At 43.4% G+C, this 26440-nt stretch overlaps 1 protein-coding gene across 1 annotated transcript in view; it reads left to right on the top strand.

The window, feature by feature from the left end:
- runx1t1 (RUNX1 partner transcriptional co-repressor 1) overlaps positions 1-14207 on the top strand; it is a gene marked incomplete at its 3' end in the record, with an annotated part of 176398 nt that extends 162191 nt beyond the window's left edge. The window contains exons 9-12 of the mRNA XM_080735339.1: positions 476-547; positions 9940-10130; positions 13746-13975; positions 14066-14207. Coding sequence (XP_080591465.1) covers positions 476-547; positions 9940-10130; positions 13746-13975; positions 14066-14207 — 635 coding nt within the window. The remainder of the gene's footprint in view (positions 1-475; positions 548-9939; positions 10131-13745; positions 13976-14065) is intronic.
- Between the last annotated feature and the right edge of the window lie 12233 nt (positions 14208-26440).

Genomic DNA, 26440 nt, shown 5'->3' with positions numbered 1-26440 from the left:
GACCCGCCTTGGTACACTGTGATGTAAGCAACCCAGCTGCAGCTAATAAAAATAACAATGATTTAGGTCTCCCATGTGCCAGCAAAGAATCGTTATGTAAATTACTGATAGAATTAAAAAAAAATGGTCGCATCTGTTTTACATTTGCCGTATTCTTCTGAGATTGTCACATCCAACATAATTATGTTATAATAACATGATTAAAGGCCAGACCTATCGTGTACTTCTGCCATTGCATTATATTTATCACACCACACTTGTATGTTTTTCTGTAGAATTATACGGGAATTATTATGCGATTTCAAAACACATTTGCGCTGCCTTGGCACGAGGGTCTAATTTTAGACTCTCGGGAATTAAATTACCACTCAGTATTTTAACTGTGTTCTGTTCTTTCGAGTCTTTAACTGAAGCGGGATTTTCCTCTGTCTGTGTGTGTGTGCGTGCCTGCGTGCGTGCGTGCGTGCGTGTGCAGATATTCACAGAGAACTGATGCATCGGCCTGTATCTTCCGGTTATGTACCGGAAGAGATCTGGAAGAAAGCTGGTGAGCCGAAACACTCACACGCACGCACGCACACGCACACACGCACACACGCACACACAGGCACGCAGGCACGCACGCACACACACACACACACACACACACACACACACACACACACACACACACACACACACACATACATGCACACATTATCTCACATTTTCCCCAGTAGTTTTTTCTTCCAGTTAGCTCTGTGAGGAAATTAAGGTCATGTAATTCACCCGCACGTCTTTCACAACACACACACACACACACACACACACACACAAACACACACCCGCACGCACGCACACACACGTACACACACAGACACACACACACACACACACACACACACACACACACACACACACACACACACACACACACAAGTGGTCTGCTGTCTCCATCCGCGGTATAGCCTTGGATTCACGTCTTAAGCCTAATTCACGCTCCAGCGTACGACGGCGTGGCGCGGCCAAATATATAGCCGACGTACAAGCCCGCAACGCACCATGTCCACGCCGTGTTGTGGGCTTATAGATTGTTTTCAGCGCACGACACCGCCGCGCCGCCGAGCATAAACCGGGCTCCGGTCTCTCCGCTGTTGGAGAAGCATTTGTGTAGGAAGTACAAAGATAGTGTCGGAGAGCCAAAGCCCCGCTCGGCGCATTCCAAATATGATGTCAGGTCATAAAAGGGGTTTTACTGCTCTGGCCGAACAAGGAGCTTAAGTAGCTCTTACAGTTAACCCAGTGGTCGGACTATTAAAACCCATTTAGAACGTGTACACATTATAGTGTATTATTATTTTATGCTTTAACTATTGAAAAACAGCAGATATACAAGCTCGCAGCGCGGCACCGAGTGCCGCGCTGCGAGCTTGTAGATCTGCTATTTTTGAAAAATCTTGAAAATTAGAATTTTGACCCGACTATAAGTGTTTTTTGAATCCTTCTAAGATTTTTTGAAAAACCTATGTTTCTAGGTCAGCAATCTGACCAGCCATCGTCAGAGAAAAGTTCCTTTTCACTTAAATGGAGCTCAGTTAGTCTGTTCTTGAGAGACTACCATGTCAGTGGTTCTCAAACCTTTTCATTTGAAGGACCCCCAAAATGATATGAATTTGGCCACAGACCCCCATCTCAAAATATTTAGTTCCGGGGACCACCCAGAAGCAAAATTTTAGTTACAAAAGTTCGCTTTGAAAATACATTCAAAGATTTGCACACATTTTCACGACTTTTTCAAAAATAGCAGATCTACAAGCTCGCAGTGCGGCACTCGGTGCCGCGCTGTGAGCTTGTATATCTGCTATTTTTCAACAGTTAAAGCATTCAATAATTCTAGGCCTAAATGGGTTAAAAATACAGAAGCTAGATGTCGGATCACATTTTGATACGGGGCTGTTTTGGGTGCACTGTACATTCCAGGGTGTTACAGTCATACTGTGTAACCTTTTTTTCAATTAAACTAAAAGTAATTTTTTGATATAATCTTTCATGTGTATGTTTTTAACTACTGGTATATACTTTCATGCTGAGGAAGGACTCCGGCACTGGCGATATGTTACATCCCATTTCAGGCAGCATGTCCTTTCCAAAATATCCTCGAAACATTTGACCCATAATGAATAATGAATTAATGACAGTGGTGGCTTCTGTTTGGATTTGGGAAGGATTTCTTTTTTTCTCTCCTAAAAAGTTGCATAGATGAACACAGCTGACTTATAGGAAACTCAGGGAGATAAGGATCCTTATGCAACTAAGGTGTTGCGATGTGGAGTGGAGTGCGACAAATAGTGGCATGAACGCTGTCTAATAGCACTTTCTGTAGACAGCGTTTCTGTCTATAGTAAAATTGAGTGTACAAATGAAACCAAATCGACCTGTGAGGGTCCATTTAGTTACATTTGTACCCTCTCTGAGAAGCTTTATATTTGTACACTGTCAGAGATAGAAATCGATTAATCTACACTGAGAGTTTTACTGCGTAACGCCCTTGGTGATGAGTGAGTTTTGAGATCGAGTGCTGCGAATGTGTTTAAAAAAAACCTAATAACTTTCAAATTTATTGACGATACAGCTTTCATTTATGCAGCGTGCACAGAAACAGAGATTCAGAGAAAAGAAAAAAAAAAAAAACTGCCGCAGCTGGAATTGCCATTATCGGCAGCCGCCGAGAGACTCGAGAAGAGAGAGAATTCTCTTGGAAGAGGAATCCGGGGGAATCTCGTTTTGTATTCACCGCCGGGCGAACCAGCAGTATATCTGCTTTTTAAGCCCCCCGGAGAAAAGAAATTGTCCCCTTGCTTGACCAAGCATGATGGTGTGTGAGATAGTGGCGAACAAGTAATATGCATTTAAATTGAATTGAGTGTCACCGTCGGGACTGCGGCGGCAGCTCTCCCCCGCGCCCCATCCTCGTCGCCTCTTGATCGATCTTCCATCTGAAGCGTTTGGTGTGTAATCACAGCTCCACGCGCGAGGCATACATCGTGGCTGCCGCCGGGCCAGAAACCTTGTATCTCCGATATTGCTTCTTTGGTCAATCAATCCCCTACTTGTCATACTACAGTAGTCACACGAAAGTATTAAGAAAAGCTGTTCTACAAAGCTTGCTGTTTCTGCTATGCTTGAAGCATTTAAAAGTGAAATGTATGTCTGTTTGTTTTACAATTCTTTGCCATCAGGCAGAAACATTCTATCTCCTTTTTATGTATTTTTTTTTACATAGCAGACCTACAAGCTCACAAAGCCTCGTGACATTTTGAGAATAATAATACAAATGGAACGATTTTGGACTTACAAGGTTTACCCGACAACAACACAAATATTGAAGCAAGGAAAAGCATTAAGAAGAGCTTGTGATAGAATTACTAATTCAATCCATTGGAACAAAAGGTACTGAAAAGTAACAGTTTTGGACATACAAGGTTTCCGTCCCGACATCGAGGCGTATCGCCCAGGAGCAGCCCGGGCAATTTTCAGCGAGTGCGGCCATCACAGTGGGGTTAAAGACAAAACCACCCCGCTTTAACAATTCAGCTCAATCACAGACGCAGAGAAGATTCGTGCCGTTCGGTACGGCACGCGTTTTTTGGACTGATATCGACTGATATGGTTGTAATGCGAGGAGTGGTCTGGCGTGAATCCATGACATTTAAACCACTTCGAAAATAGCAGGAATAGCCGCCGATCTACAACCTTGAATATTGGCTATTTTCGCTATTCGTGTCAGATCCTGTGTCTAGGTGAGAGCATGACCTTTGACACAATCTAAATGTCTCAATGAAAGAGCAGGGAGACAAAATACAACCTCCCCGATTGTATAACTTATATTCTTACATACTCTACCGTACAGATTGTATAACTTATATTCTTATACTCTACCGTTCAGATTGGACACATATACATTTGATTCATTAAACAGTTACACAGTGCTGCTTTAAAGGCAAACTAGGTGGCTTTTCAGATCTGTGTGTGCACACACACTCCCCTTACTCCCTCCCCTCTCTGACAGGTTATCAAAGTGATTGCTGTTTTTGAAGCATTCATTGACTAGAGAGCACTAACGAACACATAATGACTTTGACACTTTAATAGCTCAATCGATCAACTCAGTGCACAACCCCTTCGAAGTTCAAAGGGATCAATTAAGAGCTCCGAGGGGGAGAACCCCTCCCCCTCCCCCCAGACGTGTCTGTCCCTGCAAGGGATGCATGTCAATACCAGTAAGATGCCTAAGGGCGACAAGCGAGGTCGCGCCATGTCAAGGCCATCTGGCCAGAGATGTATATCGGACCAGTTACCCATATATGGAGACCCCTGGTACCCATATATGGAGATCCATGTACTGTATATGGAGATATTGCTGTGAGACCCCAAACATGCTTACTGTGTTATGTGAAAGTCCTAGACGTCTATGACATCTGACATCATACATACAATCCCTTTTATATGGAGATCCCTGCTCTGAGTATCTGACATCACTGTGATGGCACCTGATTATGCCCATATATGGAGATCCCTGCTCTGAGTATCTGACATCAATGTGATGTCACCTGTGATGTCACAGTGATGTGTCAGGGGAACCACAGTGTCAGACGTTACCCGTCTGGACTGTGACAGTTCTGATAGTAAACTGCGACCTACGGTCGCAATAAACAGTAGAATGTCAACATAAAACAGCATAATTCTTTTCTATCATTATCTTTGCTCCATGTGTGCGTCTGTAAAGCATTCAAACAGGATTGCTCATTGTCAAGGACGCAATGATCCAATATTACAGTGCTACATTACATTTGGTATAACATGGTTCTATTGTGAAAATAGCAGATCTACATGCTCACAACGCCTCGCGATGCGAGGCGTTGTAAGCATGTAGATCGTCTATTTTCACAATTTCTGCCTCTATATATTTGACACATTGCACATTAAGTTAATCATTTGGGGACCCCCCAAAATAATTGGTGTGTCTGTGTGATGTGATGACGTCATGAAACGATAAAGTCAACTGCAACTCAACTTTTTACTGAGTTGAGTCGACTTGCAAAAATCACAAGTCGTTAATGCCCTAGTATATACCACCTCCCACACTATGCATGCCAGGTAGAGAGTGTTTAAGCTCCTATAAGGAGGACAGGTAATCACTTCATAGCCTAGCCATAAAGCCTTACATACATGTAGTACCTCTTGTCTCTGGGACAAACGGTGAATCATTCAACATTCTCTGTCTCTCTCTGCGTTTCTTTGTATTTTCGTCAACATTTATTGCGAGCATCCTCTTCCATTTCACTCGAATTATTTTTTTCCTCCCTCGCCGAGGAGAGGGGGGCTGATTTAAATGTGACCCCGGTGAGAATTGCAAAATAGGGCTTCTTAACACAATGGAGTGCCGCGGCGAATACATCTGTTTGGAATGGGCAAAAATGTTTACCGCCGGTGATAAATATTCAAGCGCCTTGCGCGGCGGTGTCCTGCCGGCTTCCCACTCTGCCGCGCCGCAGCGCGGGCCTCTGGGATCACAATGGAAATGCATAATTTAAATATAAATTGCCTGATTTGCATACACAATTAGTCGAGTTACAGGCTTGATGGGAGCAAACAAAAAAACAAAAAAAAAAAAGCCCTCGCTTTCCGTCTTTGACGTCTGGGTTGGAATTCCGGCGCTTGACGCCCACGCGGCAAGGTTACGGCAATGCGCGCACAAATATTGTCGTTGTTGTTGGGTGGAAACCTTGTATTTATCGTTTTAAAAATGATTTAAAACAGTGGAAATAGACGATCTACAAGCACACAACGCCTCGCACGTGTGCTTGTAGATCTGCTATTTTCATTAGTTTTGTACGACAGTCTTGTATGGTGAAGCAGTGCCTTACTTTGCGAAAGAAACATACACATTTGAAACTTGGAGATACAAGGTTTCTGCCCGACAGTGTTGATTATACAAGTGGAAAATACCCCAAAGCACATTTTCTAAAGTATTTACCTGGGATTAATTGCCTGGTGCTCGCTTTATGGACGTTTTATACCACATTTAAAATAAAAAGTAGCTTTTTATTTAGTCACGCATCTTTATCAAAGGCTAAAATCTACCACAATTTATTTATTCCTTCCAGTTGGTCAACTTCATGCACATCATGCATCCGTCTCTTTAGTGGATCAAACCAATTAAACGCGCCACCGCCGCCACTGTGGCGAATGTCTACTAATTAGTCAGAGGTATGCAAAGCTCGTCATTACGCTGGATTTAGCTCTCAGACGATTAATATCGCTTCCTGAGCTCCCAAGCCAATAGACAGGTGCAACACGATATTACAGGATGGAGGAAGATTAGCCATGAATAGATAAACATTAGGCCGAAGAAGTAGATGAACATTAGACAAAGCATGATGAAAATTACGCAGAAATGCATAAATATTAGGCAACAATGGGTTACCATTACGAAAACAATCATGAACATAAAGGACAACTTAGTTTTTTGTTTTTACGACAAGGGTTCATATTTTAGATAGAGAAAATAAAAGATGAGTGTTAAAATGTTTTCATTTACTTCTTTCTATCGTTTCAGTGATTTTAATTACCTTGATTTCAGTGGTTGGGGGCATGCCTGCAAGTGGCTAAATATGTATTTTTTAGACACAATAAGCTGGTGATTTCTTTACAGTAACACTACTAGCCCCCATGAGTCACATCTCCCCGTGAAAGATTGTGGTGCATCTTGGGAATGGGCTTATTGCTTCTGAAAATACATATTTAGCCACTTGCACACATGCCCCCTAACCACTGAAATTCAAAGTAATCAAAATGGCTAAAATTATAGAAAGGAGTAAATGAAAATATTTTAACACTTTTCTTTTCTCTAATTACAATCTAAAACGGGAACCCTTGTTGTAAAAAACGTGAGAGGCATTCTGTATAAGTGTGGGTAGACCTTTGAAATAGCAGCCTTATGATAGACATGAATACATACGGTATGGAGGATTAAGGTTAGTCTTGCAAAAGCACCCCTGACAGTAGTTTTCATGTCATACTTCAAAAGGATGTGTTCCTTCTCTCACAGTCAAGCAACCAGTCCACTGAGGTTGTGTAGAGAATCTTTTGGGAATCACTGTCCTAGATATCACTGTTATCACTTAAAACCTTGCCTTACTTTTGTATTATTATTATTATTATTAAGGAATAGGTATTAAGACACAGAACACTGTCTCATTGTATAGCTATATGGTTCTGGGTACTTTCATGAGAAAATAAATGCAGGCATGTTCAAAAGACAAGCGTTTGTCAAAACCAGCCACCCATACTTGGTGTGCCCCAGGGGTATACTTATTTGTTCCCCTCTACATCAAATCTCTTTCCCGAAAAATGTAAAAATTCACAATGTGTCATTTGGCGACGTGTCGTGAGCTTGTAGATGTGCTATTTTCGCCTATAGGGATGCAAGGGTTCATGTTAAATAGGGATGAAAAACACTCACGATAATAATCGTACCATTTAAACCCTCTACAATTGGTAAAAGGTACTTATAATATACGTACTTGATACAGTCTTTTTTTTTTACTCTCTATCAAATGTCTTTGCCAAAACATAGCCGATCGTGTGAGCTTGTAGATCTGCTATGTTTTGGCAAATGTTCCGTCCCAGGCGATAATATCATAAATCGCGATTTCTTTTGTCACAATAATCGTGATATGAAATTTTCATATCCTCCCATCCCTAATGTTAAGAGCAGGATTTGTGGACATTTCAGCTAATTGTGGCAACCCTGTGCGTGCGTGCGTGCGTGCTTGTGTGGTTGGTTGTTCAGTGGCTTTGTGAAGGACACAGCGGTCACAGTGGGGACTCAACCTGTTCTGTCACAGAACAGTCCCCGTAACCTCCCTGTCCCCTCCTGATCCATCCTGCCTGAGGCCGCTCCACGTTCTGTGACAGGCCAGGACACGCTGTCCCTCTGCCCTACAAAGCCAAAGGACAGTGACAGTGACACTGGTGAAATCCAAATGCGGTGTTCATTTGGATATGCGTTTGTGGTGTTTTAACCCATTAAGCCTGTATCATAGTCGGGTCCGCGGTGGAAGGCTATACACCGCGGTGTAGTCTTTTCGAGTCTTTTTGAGTCATGAAACTACAACGTTACATCATTCCTCACGGTGGAGAGCTTTACACCGTGAGTAACGACACATCTCTCTGTTTTTACTATCAGACAGACAGGCTCTACATCCCGTTCACTGATTGGTCGACCTGAACCGGTCTAGGCGGGGTAAAGGACTTCACCGTGGGCCGTGACTATGATGGCCTGCACTTATTTTCTGACTTGAGGTGGAAAGCTTTCCACCTCAAATTTGCGGTGGATAGGTCTCCACCGTACACTCTGATACGGGCTTTAGACCTATAGTTAGGCCCAAATCCGAAATTAGCCTACAAAAACAAATATGTTGATACATACTGTACATGTACTGTAAGCCCCTCCCATACACTAAAATGTGTACCCGGCCTGAATGGGTTAAAGCACACACTTTAAAACGCGAGGGATAATCAATGGGGAGCAGGTCATCATGGAGAAATCAACCCAGCCAGGGCGATTAAACGCAGACATAGGCCTAAGCGGAGGGGTCTAATCACCTTGAAGAGGTTTATTTCTCAATAATGACCCACTCCCCATTGATTATTCCACTTGTTACACCACTACTTAATAAAGGAATTAACATATTGACTCAAACATAACAACATAACGAAGAATTTCATTGCTTTTACAGTAATGAAAGTAGTCCATTAATGCATGCCAGGTGCGTCCAGTGCAACACGGTCGCCTTGGAAAACAACAGGAAGTGCTGATAATCTTATGTGCAGCCTGACAGCGTGTCGCTGGTTCGAGTGCCGATCTTTGCTGCGTGTCACTCCCCATCTCTTCCATGTCAATAAAGGCATAAAAGCCCAAAAACATATCTTAACACATTGGCTGCGAAAATAGCCAGAACGACGTCTGGAAACGTCTTTATATCAAAATTGGCGTTCCTGGCGTTTCTATCAATAAATAATAATCAATATTACAAATGTATCGCCAGATTAGCAAAAACACTACATTACCCATAAGCCTCAGCGGCACTCGCTGATGACGCGCGCTGGTGAGTCATGATGCGCGACGCGCATGACGCGCGCAGAGCGCTGGTAAACAGAGCCTCATTCTAGCTCCATGTAACCTCGCCTCACCAGGCTTTCTGCTGGGAGAAAGCCTGGTCTTCGTTTACAAAACAGGTCGTTCTAGACCGGATGGGCTCCTACGTCATTTTGTATTAAAAACGGACTACACTTTGGCAGGAAACACCAAACCGGAAACAGTTTCAACCCAGTTAGCGCATGCGCAAGTAGTTTGTGCATGCGCAAGTAGGGGTTAAAACTGTTTCCGGTTTGGTGTTTCCTGCCAAAGTGTAGTCCGTTTTGACTACAGAATTACGTAGGATCCCATCCGCTCCCGACCGGATCAAAAGCCCGAAATTGGAAGCCAGCCCAGGCTATAAGCTCCATGTTATGTGAACGGGGCCTGCCCGCAATGATATCTCGATGGAGCGACGCGATCACACATTGAATTGGATTATACAATACCACATACCACGTTAACGTTATGATGCGGGACCATCACCCGAGCCGATGTATGCACGCGCACGTCGCACGCACACGCGCCGGTGAATTCCATTAACCCTATGATGGCATCCTGTGTGTTAAAACCAAAAAGGAAAAGAAAAACAGACCCATGTAATAAGTTAATATAATCAGAAGGTCACCAGTTCGCCTCCCCTCCCAGTCCCCGGTCTAATGTGTCTAAAGTCCCTGAGCGAAGACGGGTAGGAGATGAAACGTACCGACCGCAAAAAAACTAACGCTCCCTCCTCCTGTTGTCTCTGTGTGCTGCAGAGGAGGCGGTGAACGAAGTGAAGCGCCAGGCCATGTCGGAGCTGCAGAAGGCGGTGTCGGAGGCGGAGCGCAAGGCCCACGACATGATCAGCAGCGAGCGCGCCAAGATGGAGCGCACGGTGGCGGAGGCCAAGAGGCAGGCGGCCGAGGACGCGATCTCCGTCATCAACCAGCAGGAGGACTCCAGCGAGGTGGGTGGACCAGTGGTGGAGAAAAGTCTTACTTAGTAATGTATTTAGGCCTAGAATTATTGAATGCTTTAACCAGTGAGAAATAGCAGATAAAGCTCAGGTGCCGCACTGCAAGCTTGTAGATCTGCTATTTTTGAAAAAGTTCACCGGGTTTCGCGTGTATGAAATGTATAAAAAACTTTTGAAAACAGCAGATCTACAAACTTGTAGAGCTTGTAGATCGGCTATCTTCAAATGGACTATGTACAGTATAGGGTTGACGTGGTTAATGTATGTTTTGTAATAATAATCCAAATCTATAAAGTAACTAGTAACTAAATTTATTGAATAATTGTAGCGGAAATAAAAGTACAATATTTGTATATGTAATGGGGTAGAAGTAAACATACTGAAAATAGGAAATACTCCAATAAAGTAAAAATACCTCAAAGTTGGATATTTACCTGCTTTAACCCTCAATACTTGACCGACATTTTCTTTAGGCAAATGTTCCCCCCAGAATAGGGATGCTAGGGTTCAAGTGTTTAATAATAAAAACATTAAAATAAAGTTTCCGATCGCAACCCCCCATGTAAAAACTCTGAGGAAACCCTAGGGGTCCCAACCCCCTGTTGAAGAAGACCCCTGGTAATTATTCTTATCTACGCCAGAGAAGTGCCCGCTTGATCTGATCCTCACATTAACAACGCAGAGTGGCTGCACCTCTTTAGATATCAAAGAGGTAAACAATTATTCACGGCGTTGACTGCAAATCAAGGTTATCGTGGACTCAGGAGGGAAAGGGGGGAGAGAGCGAGAGAGATCAAAGCAAGACCAGTCAAGTCTCTCTCTCTCTCTCTCTCTCTCTCTCTCTCTCTCTCTCTCTCTCTCTCTCTCTCTGTCTCTCTGCCCTTACAGCAGTTGTGGGAAAAGTACTCAGGTTTTACTTAAAGCTATACTATGGAAGTTGCTCAACTACTGATCAGTAGCGGTATTGCTTTTTTAAAATTGAGCGACGCGATCACACATTGAATTGGATTATACAATACCACATACCACGTTAACGTTATGATGCGGGACCATCACCCGAGCCGATGTATGCACGCGCACGTCGCACGCACACAAATTCACGGAGTGGGTATTCTATAACTTTAGCGATTTAATAGTTAGGACAATTTTAAGATTTGTTTTATTGGAAAAGTTACAAAGTATAGCTTTAAGTAAAAGTATCAATACTGTAGAAACACTCTGTTACAAGTAAAGGTCTGGTGTTCGAAATGTACTTGACTAAAAGTACAAAAGTATTAGCATCAAAATGTACTTAAAGTACCAAAAGCACTCACTATGCAGAATGTCCCATTTCAAGTTATCAAAATGTATAAAAATCTTTTGGAAATAGACGATCTACAAGCTCACAATGTGTCGCATTGTGATGTATTGTGATGCATTGTGAGCTTGTAGATCGGCTATTTTCAAATGGCTGAAATGTATCTAGGGCTGAAGTGGTTAATGTATGTTTTGTAATAATAATCAACATCTATAGTAAGTAACTAGTAACTAAAGTTTTCAAATAATTGTAGTGCAGTAAAAGTACAATAATTGCCTCTGAGATGTAAAAGTATTGGAAATTGGAAAAAATTGGAAGTATCTCAAAATTGTACTTACTGTAAGTACAGTACTTGAGTAAATGTACGTACTTACTTTACACCAGGGGTCTTCAACAGGGGGTCCTCCAAATCTTTGTGTGATAGATTATGATAGATAGACTGATAGACTTATTCTGAGAACGCACTGCGAGGCGTTGTGAGCTTGTAGATCGGCTATTTTTGGCAAAGAGCTAGTAGTAGGGGGGGAAAAAAGAGCCGACTAATTACAGAGTGAAAGGTCAAGTTTATTAAGTATTGACGGTTCAAGTGGTTAAATATCCGAAAACACAAATTGACATGAATCCAAAATACACTGACGATTGTGCTGTCAAACGATGAAACAATATGGAATCTATGAAAAGGTTGTGGAGGGTCCCTGCTTCATCTCTCTCTCAACTAAGGGGTCCTTGGCCTGAAAACGTTGAAGACCCCTGCTTTCCAGCACTGCCTTCCAGTATATCAGCTATGTTTAGAAAGGTGCTACCAATTCAGCAGAGAGGAAACCATGGGGAAGGAGCTGCTAATCACCATCAGAGAACTTGACGTTTAATCAGTTAAGCGAGAGGGAAATGCGGCTCACATCTGACATTAATTGCGGGAGCCAGAGAGAACGAAAAAAGGAGAATGTATTTTTTCTTTTTGTAAATTTGTTTCCTTCGGGGAATGCCACGGAGCTGTCAGGGTTGCTCTGCCGCACGGAAAGCGAGATTCGGGGCCTTTGATCCGTCTGCGGTCGGCTGGGAGTGTATAAGCGCTGCAAACATGGCCCCCCCCTTGTTTAGTCAAGTGCAGTCTGCTATACAGAGATGCTAATCTGGACTTTCTGGGTAGATTGGTTTTGATCACCGGCTGGATCTTTGTCAGGATCTTGGTGACGATCCAGACGTGGTCGAAAATGTCGATCCAAACACTTGAAACAAACAGTGGGAGCAAAACGGCGCAACGTGAAGCCTTTTATTGTTTCCTTGATCCTTTTCCCAAGTCCCGGCTACCCAACCATTCACTTGCTTTGTTGTGCAACCAGAGGCAGAATTGATCCATTGTGCATTTCCAGAAATATATGTAGCCATAGATCCTGGTTCAATCAAATGCACTGACGGAGAACAAATATGTGTTCACTTCCATGACTCATTGATTGTCCTTGAAGTCCTGGCAGTAAATCCTTTATTTATTTGTATTCTTTTTTTACCCCCTCTCTCTCGTGTTGATTTGGTCGACTAAAACTATGACGGAAAATGTTTCTCGACTACCACTTTTCACTGACAAAACTAAATCAAAATGAGATAAACTATAAGCTATGATGACTAAAACTAAGACTAAATATACTGGCAATTTTGTCAACAAATAAAAAGTAGACTGAAATGTTAGGGAGGGACTAGTGGAGAATAGATCCAGTTGAACAAAAAGACAAGCCATTTTATGTCTGGTTCCATTCGGGTGTTGCAAATGTGAGATTGTGAGATTTATTTTCAGCGTTCAGAACCGGAGCCGCCACCGACAGTGTTGCGCTGACGGAGATGGATCTGTCTGTCTGTCTACTCTGTACCACCCTTAGCCTATAGTAGACCTAATAATCTGTACAAAGTGCCCTCTCCAGACCATGAATGCACATTTTACTTTGGTGAAAGAAATGCAAATGCCCTCTTTCCATGCCATACCTGAAGGCAGCGTTCAAGAGAATTGTCTAGTCCAAACTCTCATGAACCTGAATGCAGCATCTTATGTTGCCCTCTCTGTGTAGAAATCCATGCCGTTACGCCACATCTCCAGTATTGACTTGATAATGCTTAGTTCAGTGTGGTATCACACACCGAAAATAGCCGACCTCCAAGCTCACATCGTGTCGCGCTGCAACGTGTGGTGAGCTTGGAGGTCTTCTACTTTCGATATTTCCACCTAAAGGCCCTTTTAGAAGTTTCAGCCCCTGCCTCTCTAACATTCTCTGCACGTCCCTCAAATCAACGCTGCTCTCTCTCTCTCTCTCCGGCAGAGCTGCTGGAACTGCGGGCGCAAGGCCAGCGAGACGTGCAGCGGCTGCAACACGGCGCGCTACTGCGGCTCCTTCTGCCAGCACAAGGACTGGGAGAAGCACCACCACGTCTGTGGCCAGACACTGCAGGCCCAGCAACAGCAGCAACAGCAGCAGCAGCAGCAACAACAGCAAAGTCAGCAGCAGCAGCAGCAGCAGCAGCAACCGCAAGCCAGCCAGCAGCAGCAGCAGCAGGGGGGAGGCGGAGGAGGAGGAGTGGGGGGTCCCGGGGGGCCAGAGACCCCCGGGGTCCTCCCGGCCCCCCCGGGCACCCCGTGCAGCAGCAGCGGGGCCGGGAGCCCGCTGCTGGCCGCCACCCCGCCCAACAACACCACCACGGGCACCGCCAACACCACCTCCTCCCGCTCCGCCACCCCCGGAACGCCCTCCTCCTCGTCCGTCCTCGACGGCACGCCGCGCTAGAATGATAAGAGAAAAGAAAGGGACGCTTTTGACGATGGAGGGGGAGACGGGGGGGGACAGGAAGGTAGCAGCGACGACGTCTCATACGCGCCCTGACTGTCTGTTGCCTTGTGAGAGATGCTATACTACAGTGTAGGCCACTGGTTCCCAAGCACGCTGGGTCGGGACCCGTTTGTGGGTCGCGGACACATTTTTATGGGTTTCCTGCAGTTTGTTTTTAATTATTATTTTCATTTCAAAACATTAGCAAAAAAAAGATATTCCCCAAAAAGCTATGATTCTCGCGAAATGAAAAGAAAATGCAATGATTGAAGTAATTTCGTTAATAATTGAATGAAGAATCGAAGAAAGTCCATGATTTAGAAAACAAAATGCTCGACAAGTAGTGAAAATAGTCGATCTACAAGCCTGTAGATGTGAGCTTGTAGATCTGTTATTTTCGCTAGTTTGGGTCCCGGGCAAACGTCTAATTTCTCTTTTGGGTCTTGAGCTAAAAAGTTTGGGAACCACTGCTCATAGGCTAACGTGGCTAAACGGGAACGGACGGCGGGTTGCGTGCGTCTGTCTTTGTCTGTCTTTCTGTTCCTGTCTTTTGCAGCGTGCTCACTACACAGCGGTATGGAAGGGGGGGAGGGGTGGGCGGAGGTCCACAATCGGGTCATATTGACTTTTGCCGGGACTTTAAAGAAACAACAAAGATATTCTTTGTCGGTTAATTATATAAGTAATACTTATCTGCGTTTTCCTTTTTATCGTAAGTTTATTGTCATTCCCGGTCGTCTATGTTTCGTCGTCGTGGAACGTCCGTTTGTTATTGTCGTTTGACGTCATCGTTGCTTATACCTTCCTTTTTCTCTCTCTCTCTCTCTTTCTTTTTTTTCGTTTCTTCTTTCCTTCCTGTAAATATGAACATACAGTTTGAGAGACTGGGGCAGAGATAGCCGTGATTAACTCGAGACAAAATATATCTGACCTCCCCCTTTCTTTTCGTCGCGGCTGTTTTTTCTCCGCACCCCCCCCATCCCCCAGGTGCTCCACCCCCTGTCCCCACCCTCTACCTGGGATGTGAAACTATTTGACCTCATTAAGACACTTTACCAAACGACATACCAAGGCGACTCAACTAGCTAGCGTAACGATTGACGACACCGACATTCAACGCAAACAGAGAGAGAGAGAGAGAGAGAGAGAGAAACGTTAGATTTGAATACCGTGGGAGTAAAAACATAAGGGCTGTGGAGGCAGGGGTTTCGCACCAAAATTCTGGGCCCTGCAGGTACTTTAACTATTGAAAAATAGCAGATATACAAGCTCACAGCGCGGCACCGAGTGCAGCGCTGCGAGATTGTAGATCTGCTATTTTTTTAAAGATCGCGAACATTTGTGCAAGTCTTTGAATATTTCGAATCCTTCTAAGGTTTTTTGAAAACCTGTTTCTATGCCAGTAGTCCTCAAACTTTTTCATGTGAAGGACCCCCAAAATGATATGTATTTGGCCACGGACCCACCATCTCAAAATATTTTGTTCCAGGGACCGCCCCCAGAAGCAAAATTTGAGTTACAAAGATTCGCTTTAAAAAATACATATATTCAAAGATTTGCACACATTTTCACAACTTTAAAAAAATAGCAGATTTGCAATTTTTTTTTATAGCTAAAGTATAAAATAATTCCAGACCCCTCCTCCTTGGGCCCTAGTAACTCAGTCCCACTTTTCCCCCCTTGTGACGCCCCTGTGTGGAGGGATGGACAGTGAGAACGGACGTGTAACGGACAAGGCGAGCGCTGTTGACCAGAGGGACGGACTTGAGACTCTGGCAGCTCCGGCAGCAGCGCGAGGCTGGCCGCGGTGAGGGCAGATGTTCAGCAGATTGTAAAAGGAAAGCCAGCTGCTCTTCACCCCCCTCCCGTTACTTCCCTCCCACTTGTAATAACATCCAGGTCAGTGGGCCGAGAGGAATACAGATCTGTCTCCCCGAAGGCCGCGGGAAACGGAGGAAGAAGGATTTCTTGGACAAGAGACGAACGAGGACCGTGCCAGTGGCACATGTCGGCAGGGGCGTCGCACCGAATTCTGGGGCCCTGCCTGGGTACAAGGATTCATTGACTGGGAACACCTTTATTGTTACGTGTTATTTTGTGCTTTAACTATTGAAAAAATAGCAGACATACAAGCTCGCAGCGCGGCACTTGTAAGTCTGCTATTTTTGAAAAATCGTGTCAAATCCTTCTAAGGTTTTTTTTTTTTTAAAAACATCTCAAAATATTTACTTCCAGGGACCCCCCCAGAAGCAAAATTTGAGTTACAAATGTTCGCTTAAAAAAAAAATATATATATATATATATATATATATATTCAAAGATTTGCACACATTTTCACAACTTTTCAAAGATAGCAGATCTACGAGCTCTAGCTTGTATATCTGCTATTTTTAATAGCTAAAGTATAAAATAATTAAGGCCCCCTCCACCTTGGGCCCTGGTAACTCAGTCCCACCCCCCACCCCCCCCTGTGACGCCCCTGCATGTCGGCGGATGTTTCCTCGGAGTTGTGCGTGCGTGCGTGCGTGCGTGCGCGCATTAGCGCATGTTTGGCAGGACATGGGAGCTGATTAAGTCATCATCCGACTGACATAACAGTCGGAGCCTGGCCGCAGCGAGAGCCCCCCAAAAAACGCTGCAGTTTTCGAGGAAAGGCTTACGGGGTTCCGTCACTTCTCTATCCATCGGCAAACGACGATCTCCATCTCTCGTTCTTTTCTGCTCCCCCCTTCTCCATCCCCCGTAGATGTCATGGTGTTGAACACTTTCTGTCCTGTGTTGTCACCGATGGTTATTTATTGTATATGTGTTGGACGATTGTGACGATGCATAGTACTTTTAACCAGTCACAATATCTCCGTATCTCTCCCTCTGGCTGGAGCAAAAAGAGATAAAAAAAAGAAGAAGAAATGTTATGTTTTTGTTTGTTTGTTTTCTCCCCCCAAGCTGCTTTTCTATTCTGTGTGTTAGTGGTAGATCCCTCCTAGTTCTACGTTACCCCCTCCCCCCCTCCCCCTGTTGTCCTCGAGAAAAAGACACAAGCTATGTCTCAGAGCTGCTACTTGAGTCCGACCCAGATCTTTTCTGAGAACTAGCATGTTTCGCGGAATGCTAACCTAAATGTTTTGTACACGGGACATACATAAATGTATTTGCACTGTCACAGAAGTTAATTCAGCATGCATCTTTTTTCGGCATACGCGTTATTGTCGGTATAGAGCCATACTTCACAAACCGATTTTTTTGTATGTAGTTGCTAGCTTTATCCGTTCTGTGCATTTTCTTTGTAATGTTGGTAAATTGTAGATGAAAACACAAAATCCACTTATTGTTAATGTCGTTTTATTTTTATTTTTTTTCTCTCAACATGCTAACAAAAGCAGTCATAACTTTTCTTTGAATAGTTACAGACAGTGCATGCACATTATTGAATTGTTTGTTAAATATTTGTTGGTATTTTTTAGAAAAACGAAGAAATGTTACAAAAAAAAAGTTAAAACGCAAAAAAAAAAAAGCTAAACAACTCTCTAAGAACTCTCTAAGAAACTTTTTTCCAAATGCAGAGGTGTAGAGTCCCACTGACAGCTTTAACATTACAGAGCACCAGGTAATACGCAGTATTAACACAAGAGATAAAACAAAACAAAAAAATACAGAAAAACAAATAAAAAAAAACTAAAATAAAACAAACACCGAAGACAGCCAAAGACTGACACCTATAGGACCAAAATCCTGATTTAGAAGATTTCATAAGGGGTTTGTTTGCTCAAACGATGGTTATGGTTTTGGTTTTGTTTTGTCGTATGTTTGTGCACGGATTTTGTCCACACGAACGTGACAAAGCCAAATGTCGGTTTCGTCCGCTTGATTTACAACAAACACATGTCTACAGACCTAATACAGGCTATGTTTTATGGGTAACAGCAGTGGCAGCCATCCCGCGGTGTCAAAAAACAAGAACGTGTGTGTTTGTAAGTGCGACGAACATTTCACAGGTGTTTAAGGTCTTATGACATCAAATTTCATTATTTTAGATTTTGAACTGAACTTTCAAAATTCAGTGTTTTTTCTGTAATCTGTAGTTTTTTTTTTAATTACTAGGCTCAGAAAAGTGAGTTAATTTGCCTCTGGACGTACGCATCATCATCCAGGGGAGGGTGTGGTTGTAGGGGAGGGTGAACTCAACAACCAAAGTAAATGGTGCATTGGACCGATGCAAACACAATGTAAAGTAACAGCAAAGGTGATACACCGTCCCCTACAACCACACCCTCCCCTGGATGATGATGATGCGTACGTCCAGAGACAAATTAACTCACCTTTCTCAGCCTAATTATTCAAAAAACTACAGATTACAGGAAAAAAAACACTGAATGTTGAAAGGTCGGGTTTTTCTGGTGTAATTGAGGAAAACATGAAAAAAAAGCCTAAGAATAAAATAAATGTAAATTTTGTGCCATAAGACCTTTAACATTCAAACTGGAGCAATAATAACCATTGTGACATGCACGCTGGCCGACTCCCGAGTCAAAGAACTTTCGAGACGTCGGCATGGAGTTTGGCCTCCCAATTGTGACATTTTCACATCATAGAAATGTGAGATTTGCGTCGCGTTTAAGCACTTCTTGTCCCCGGACGGAATTCAAAAGAAAGAAAAACTAAACACACAAAAATAGTAATACAGGTATGTATTCATTTATTTTTCCTTCTTTTCAATCCCGGGCGTTCATATCCCTCAGCCGTTTACAGTTGCAATTTATATACTTCAATACCGTTGGTGTCATTTTTGGTGTCAGGATGGCATATCAGTTCTAGTTTTGTCATAAACCTCTCGACGGTATACAGACGAACCTCTTTGCTTGAGAGAAAGGCAGCACTTAACCTAGCTCTGGTCCATCGCGTCACCTCCAGTGACGCTCTGACAGACCTGTCGACAAATGAATAGACCGCGATTTCTCAGCCCCTACGAGCGCTCAACTTCAGTCAAAATAAACAAAACTACTTCACTACTCACCAAACCAAAGGTAGGTGAGTGCGGTAGGTGGGTGCGTTATATTTCATGACAAAAATAATGTATTTTACAGAGTGGGTGGGGTGCTGAGGGGTTCAACGCAAAACTACCTTTGGTTTGGTGAGTAGTGAAGTAGTTTTGTTTATTTTGACTCAAGTTGAGCGCTCGTAGGGGCTGAAAAATCGCGGTCTAGTCATTTGCTGACGGGTCTGTCAGAGCGTCACTGGAGGTGACGCGATGGACCAGAGCTACACTTAACCCTGACGCGTACAAAAGGCTCTTGTCGCCCCCCTTCCCCTCCCAAATATCCTTGGTGCTATAGTATGACGGAAGCGTGTTAAGAATTCTGACCTCACGGAACCAACAGGGACAGGGCGGTCTTCTCTCTCCCATCCCTCCTCGTCAAAACTTAAGTCTTGACTCTAAAAAAAAGAAGAAGATCCCAAAAGAAGAAGGTGTCGAACACCCTCGCTTATAGTGACGTCTCGGGAAGCGGCGGATGAAACAGCCAAGCTGTTTTTAACGATGTAGGGTATTCGCAGAAGTACACGGACGATTGTCGGGCTGTCACGATTTATGACATTTTACGTGAAAATTAGTTGTCACTCAATTACATTTCTGTTTGGCTTTTAGGCTTTGAAGTTGCACACGGAAGATTTGACACATAACCTAAATATACAATGAAATTATACTGACATATTTGACAGCTTTATACTTAAAAAAAACATTGATAGTGGAAATAGCCGATCTACAAGCTTGTAGATCTGCTATTTCCACTATTTTTGACTTAAATAAATATATATATATAATATGAAAATTTTTCAACATGGAAACGATTATGAGGATTATGAAAAATATGTCAAATAACATGTCAAATAATTGCGATTAGACGATTATGCGATAATTGTGACAGCCCTACGCGCGCGTGTTCATCATTATCAGGGCGAAAATTAAGAAAACGAGGAGAAAAATGAAAGAATTTATTAAAAGCTGAATGTTATCACTCTTTGAGAGACTCTTTCTGTCTTATATCTCCTCTCCTCTCTACCCTCCTACGATGTGTTTTGCTACAAATTCCTCTGTGGCAAAAAGCCTCATTCTACCTCCTAACAGCACGATGACAGCACCAGTTGCGTCGCTGATACTGGTCTAGTCGTAAAACCAAATGGGCAAAAAGAGAGCAGTGGTGGAAAAAGTACTCGCATATTTTACTTAAGTAAAACGTATCAATACTGCAACGTAGAAATACTCCGTTACGAGTAAAAGTCCGGAATTCAAAACGTACATGAGTAAGAGTGTGAAAGTATTGGCGTCAAAATGTACTTGGAAGTACCAAAGGTAAAAGTATGAAATGTTTGAAAATAGCAGATCTACAAGCTCATTCGCGACGCGTTGTGAGTTTGTAGATCGGCTATTTTCGAATAGCCATGGTATAAAATAGGGCTAAAGTGGTTTATGTACGTTTTATAATAGTATAATTTACATCTGCAAAGTAACTAGTAACTAAAGTTTTCAAATAAATGTAGTGGAGTAAAAGTAAAATGTTTTGGATCCCAGATGTAGTGGAGTAGAAGTAAAAGTATTGGAAATTGGAAATACTCAAGTAAAGTACAAATACCTCAAAACTGTACTTAAGTACAGTACTTAAGTAAATGTACTTGGTTACTTTACACCACTGCAAAAAAGAGAACAGGAAAATAAATAAATAAAAAGAACCCAAAGTCGAAGCTCATACAGCTGCAAAACCATATCACCACTTTGGTAACAATGCAGACCTCATGAACAGATGGAAAGGTAAGATGAAATAGACGTGAGAAAACATTGAATAAAATCAATAAAAAACAACAACAACAAAGGGACTTTTTGTTATGTTCCTTTTACGCCTAGTCGCGCCTTTCTAGAATAATGTCAAGAGCCTGAACCCCTCTGGAGAGACATGGAAAGGAATCGTGCGCGATTACGAAATAGCAGCGAGTTTTGCCGACTGCCGTTTTCGTCGATGACGCGGCATATTAGAAATAAGTTGTTTAATAATGCCCACCTCCCCGGCCCCCATATTGTTCACCCCCAACCCTCTTCTCTCCTCATCTTTGCTCTCTCCCACTGTTGTGAAGGCAAGCCCTCGAGTTTTGCAAAACGCGTGGTTTGTCGGAAAACATAGTGAACGGAGAAACCTGTGTGTTTTCATTTTTGTTCACAATGGGGAGGGGGTGTAATTTTCCTACTTGTAAAGAAACATCAGGGGTGGGATGGGGAGGCTGTGGGGGCGGGTTACGTACCGGGGGCTTACGGTGAACAGCAAACACAGTAGCGTTATTGTTTTTTCAGTTTTTGTTTGGGGGAGGTTTGAACTTAACCACTTTCAACGCGGCGTCCCTACTTTAGGCATGTCATTATAGCCGACCATTGTGATGAATTTTCAAGACAAAGAATTGTAAAAAAAAATAAAAAAAATGTTTTTTGAAAGAAATATCAAAGAAAATAATCCACAAGTTCACAACACGTCGCGGCGGGGCTTGTAGAAAGGCTATTTTCACTGTCTTGTCCCTACGACTGAAGTATAACAATAGGGCTCCGGTGGTTGAGGGCATGCAGGAGTTTTTTTTTTGGGGAGGGGCGCCTCTTCGCGTGGGAAGAGTGTGGCAGGACTTCTCTTGACAAAACGATATTGTGGAGGAGAAAAAATAAAAAAGGGACAAAAAAAAAAAGAAATGATTTGAAGTTGTTGTGCAATACTTAATTGAGACATGAACACCACAGGTAAGCGTGTAGGCTGGCCCCACAGCGGTGCTTTATTAACATCGCTAATGGTTCAGCAGGTCCTCCATATTATAGAGCTTTCCAGTCTGTGGTTTCTTGTTGATTATTTCTCCTTTTTTTTTTAAATTGCTTTTATTTGGGGGGAGGGGGAGGGGGGGGGGGGCTTGTAAAATATGGTCTGTCGGTCTGTGAATCTTTGCAGTATAATTCTGGTATTGTTGTTCTCTTTACGGTGTAATAAATATGTTAATACATGCCTTGGAGACTTTTGTCGTGTTGTTGTTCTTGTTTGTCTGTTACTCCTGGGCGTTGGTTATCACAGCGCTTCCCAAACAATGGGACACACTTGTATGGGTCATGAATAAATATACGTTTTATTTAAAAAGAAAGAAAGAAAGAAAGAAGGAAAGAAGGAAAGAAAGAAAGAAAGAAAGAAAGAAAGAAAGAAAGAAAGGTAGGTAGGTACAGTAGATATACAATCAATATTCGGTTACTGCATATCTCGCGTCAAATGATTTCAAAAGCCTTCTTGGTTGCAATGTTTTAGCTGTAAACAACAGTGTCCACGTTGGATACGGCACAAAATCAAGCAGCGCAGAACGCAGATTGATATAAGCCAGGTGCTCCATGGGTCTGTTATTGATTTCAGCATTATTCAAAAATAACAAACCTGATGAATTGAGGGATTGACCAAACAGAATCAAGCATTCAACCAAGCCGTGTAATAAAATACAATAAACATCACGTCATCATGTGTTTCATTGCCAAATGAAACACGTTATACCTAATGTAATGTACTGTAGCACTGTAATATTGGATAATTCCGTCCTTGACAATAAGCAATCCTACTACTGTTTGAATGCTGTATAGACACACACATGGAGCAAAAATAATGATAGAAAAAAATACAAAGGATTTTTTTTTTCAACTTCGACTTTCTCTGGTGGGAGTCGACTTGTGAAATGAAGACGACTCAGTCGACTTGTCGACTTTTTTGATAATGCCCTAGTAGGTGGCATTGTCATTCAGACTGAGACTATTCTCCCGTGCAGTCCTTCAGCTGCAGTTTCCACCACGTTCAAGGTCTTACACACTCTGTCTTCAGGTTTATTTTCAACAAAACTTTACAGATATAAAAGAGAAATGATCTTGTTGCTCGTACGAAGACGAAAGCTTTATTTCTTAAGGACGCCCACCCGACGTGGCGGACAAACAAAATGAGAGATGAGAGATTATAGCCGTTTGCACTGCCAACGCCCCTCTGCAATTAACCTCCCGAACCATGCTCTGAGCCTGAGGGGTTTCTGTTGACAGGACTGACTGTGGCGGAACGTCGAGACGAGATCAGACCGAAGAAGAAGAACGACAATGAGATGACAGTGACAGAGGGGAGCGAGCTATACAGTCAGGGGCGTCACACCAAATTCTGGGCCCTGGGTACAAGGATTCACTGCGGGGCCCCCATGAATGTTAACTATTGAAAAATAGCAGATATACAAGCTCAGAGCGCTGCGAGCTTGTAGATTTGCTATTTTTTTTAAATTGTGAAAATGTGTGCAAGAAACCTATATGTTTCCATGTCCGTGGTGCTCAAACTTTTTCATGTCAAGGACCCCCAAGATGATATGTATTTGGCCACGGACCCCCATCTCAAAATATTTACTTCCAGGGACCCCCCAGAAGCAAAATTTTAGTTACAAATGTTTGCTTAAAAAATACATATATTCAAAGATTTGCACATATTTGCAAATTTTCACGACTTTTCAAAAATAGCAGATCTAAAAGCTTGTATATCTGCTATTTTTTAATAGCTAAAGTTAGTACATTAGGGCCCCTCCACCTTGGGCCCTAGTAACTCAGTCCCACTCCCCCCCCCCCCCTCCTTGTGACGCCCCTGTATACAGTAGTAGCTGCCTTGCTGCTGATGCCTTTTTTGTGACCGCCCCTTCCCTCACACATCACAGTCCCGTTTCTCTCTGCCTTTATCTCCGTGTAGAACCACTTTGGAGACGATAAAGCATTCCGAGGATGAGTCGGGGACCGCTGTGATAGTCCTGCCACACTCTCTTCACGCAAAGTTCATTATATGACCAAAGTCCCTTTTATTCTCCTCCGCTCGTCTACTCTCTCTCTCTCTCTCTCTCTCTCTCTCTCTCTCTCTCTCTCTCTCTCTCTCCTTATCAAACCAGACAGGAGCAGACAGTGACTTGAATTAAGCGCCGGTCGGCGGGCGGGTGGGTGGCGGAATGGTGTGTGTGTGTGTGTGTGTGTGTGTGTGTGTGTGTGTGTGTGTGCGTGTGTGTGCGTGTGTGTGTGTGTGTGTGTGTTGGGGGGGAGGTGTGGGTCAACGGCGGGCGGCGGGGGAGGGGGTGTGCTGCCTGCCGCCGATAACAATGCGAAATGGATTTTTTTTCTCAAACAGAGGAGGGAAAAAAACAGCTGTCTCCATTATTTGAATGCTTCCCCCCCACCCCACACCCCCTTTCCCGCTCCATTAATTGGCTCTTTGATCACGGGCGGAGGTGCAGGCCGCCTGATAAGGCGGAGGTTATTAGTAAAGTAGCCCCGAGGACCCCGCCGAGGCGGCCGAGGCCGGCGCCGGTGGGGGGGCCTGCGGGACACCAGATAGAGAGAGTGAATGGCGGTGAGTGATGTGAAGGTACACTGTACGCGGCGTTGTGTGGGCGCGATAAAAGAAAAAAGACAGAGTTGTAATTTTAACTCCTGAGGGGGTATAGCGGAATAAATGTCACCGCGCCGTTCGATATTTGCACTCTCAGAAGCGTTTAAATTGACACTTTGCCGAGTATAGCGGCTAATGCTAGGATAAGGATTCAACCCGTGGTGGTATTACAGTGTGGGATTTGACCCCCACTAAAAGGCTTTCCCCCGCTTCATCTTTTGTACTCGGACTGTGCGACAGACGGTTCTGATACGTCCGAGTCTAAGGCATTGGTTCTCGAACTTTGATATTTATATTTGGCAGCTGTCGACCCCCATCTGAAAATGGTTTGTGCCAGGGACCACCAGAAGAGAAGAAAAAATCATTCAAAATATTTGTATATAAAACAAATTTAAAAAAGAAGTAAAGTTGTGACACTACTGTATATCATGAACACATTTTGCTGGGGACCACCTGGAACCCTCCCAAGGAACTCTGGCCTGCGGGTCCCCGGACCTTATTTAATAAGGGGATTTTATCCGATTTTTGACAAATCTTTAACAAATAAATCGTTACCAAGACATTTCTTCACCAATGTTTTTCTAAAGGTGTGTAATAATATGTACTTAAAAGGTTGAAATTCAACTCCGTTGGCCCGGTCGCTGCCAAACTGAGCACACACACTCCCTGGATGCCAATTCAGAACCTCTGCCCCACATTTTTCACATGGGCCTGTTCTAGTGCCACAAGGAGGCCAATTTGTGCAAAACTACCTTTTGGCCAGTAGTCCTACAGATTTTGTCAAAAATCACGCAAATCGGTAGACAGTATCTCTACAGTCATATGATCAAGACGGATCTGTCCCATATTAAATATTCCATCCTGATTGGCTAAGATTGGCCTCCAAAGTTTGCAGGATTGATCGGCAATTGAAATGAAATTGTGCACGCACATTCGCAAGAAAGAAATTTCACTACAAAATATTCAAATCAGCCTCATGGTGGCGCCATGAAAGGTCTAAGATTGGTGAAGAACACATGCCACCCTTTTTACATTGGCCTATTATAGCACCACCAGGACGCCTGGCCTGGTGGAGACCTGTGCTCGGAAGAGCACTGCTTCTAGTTTGTATTATTTTTTTCCTCTACAAACAGTAGTTTGTATATCAGCTATTTGGGTTTGCGACTCTGGCACTCAACTAAGTCTACGTCAGGCTTCAGGTCTAATGTTAGGTGTAATGTACGAAGGTCTTTGAGGATAATAGTGAATGGGGATAGTGACATATAAGCGCTCTTGGGTGCCTTATAATAAGACAGGCGACCACCTTTGATGTTTCAGAGCAAAATTCGACGCATTAAATCTGATGGAATATTTTTAACATAAGCCTGTTTATGTATCCACACACACACACGCATGCACACATGCACACACGCACACATGCACACACGCACACACACACACACACACGCACGCACACACACACACACACACACACACACACACACACACACACACACACACACACACACACACACACACACACACACACGGACGATTTGCCACACTTCACCGCAAAAAGAATCTCCTGGAACTCACCATCACATAATCCACTATTCCTCTCTCTCTCTCCCCCTCTCTCTCTCTCTCTCTCTCTCTCTCTCTCTCTCTCTCTCTCTCCAAGAAATGGGACCGCAGGGGACAGGCTGGGTGTTTGTGTGTGTTGTAAGGCCCCGGTAAGAAAAGAGGAGGAAGTGTTGA

The sequence above is a fragment of the Nannobrachium achirus genome (genome assembly GCF_963921795.1).
Source record: "Nannobrachium achirus genome assembly, chromosome: 10".
In the NCBI taxonomy this organism is placed as follows: domain Eukaryota; kingdom Metazoa; phylum Chordata; class Actinopteri; order Myctophiformes; family Myctophidae; genus Nannobrachium; species Nannobrachium achirus.
The sequence above is the reverse complement of the archived record's forward strand: the minus strand, read 5'-3'. Positions and strand labels throughout refer to the sequence as shown.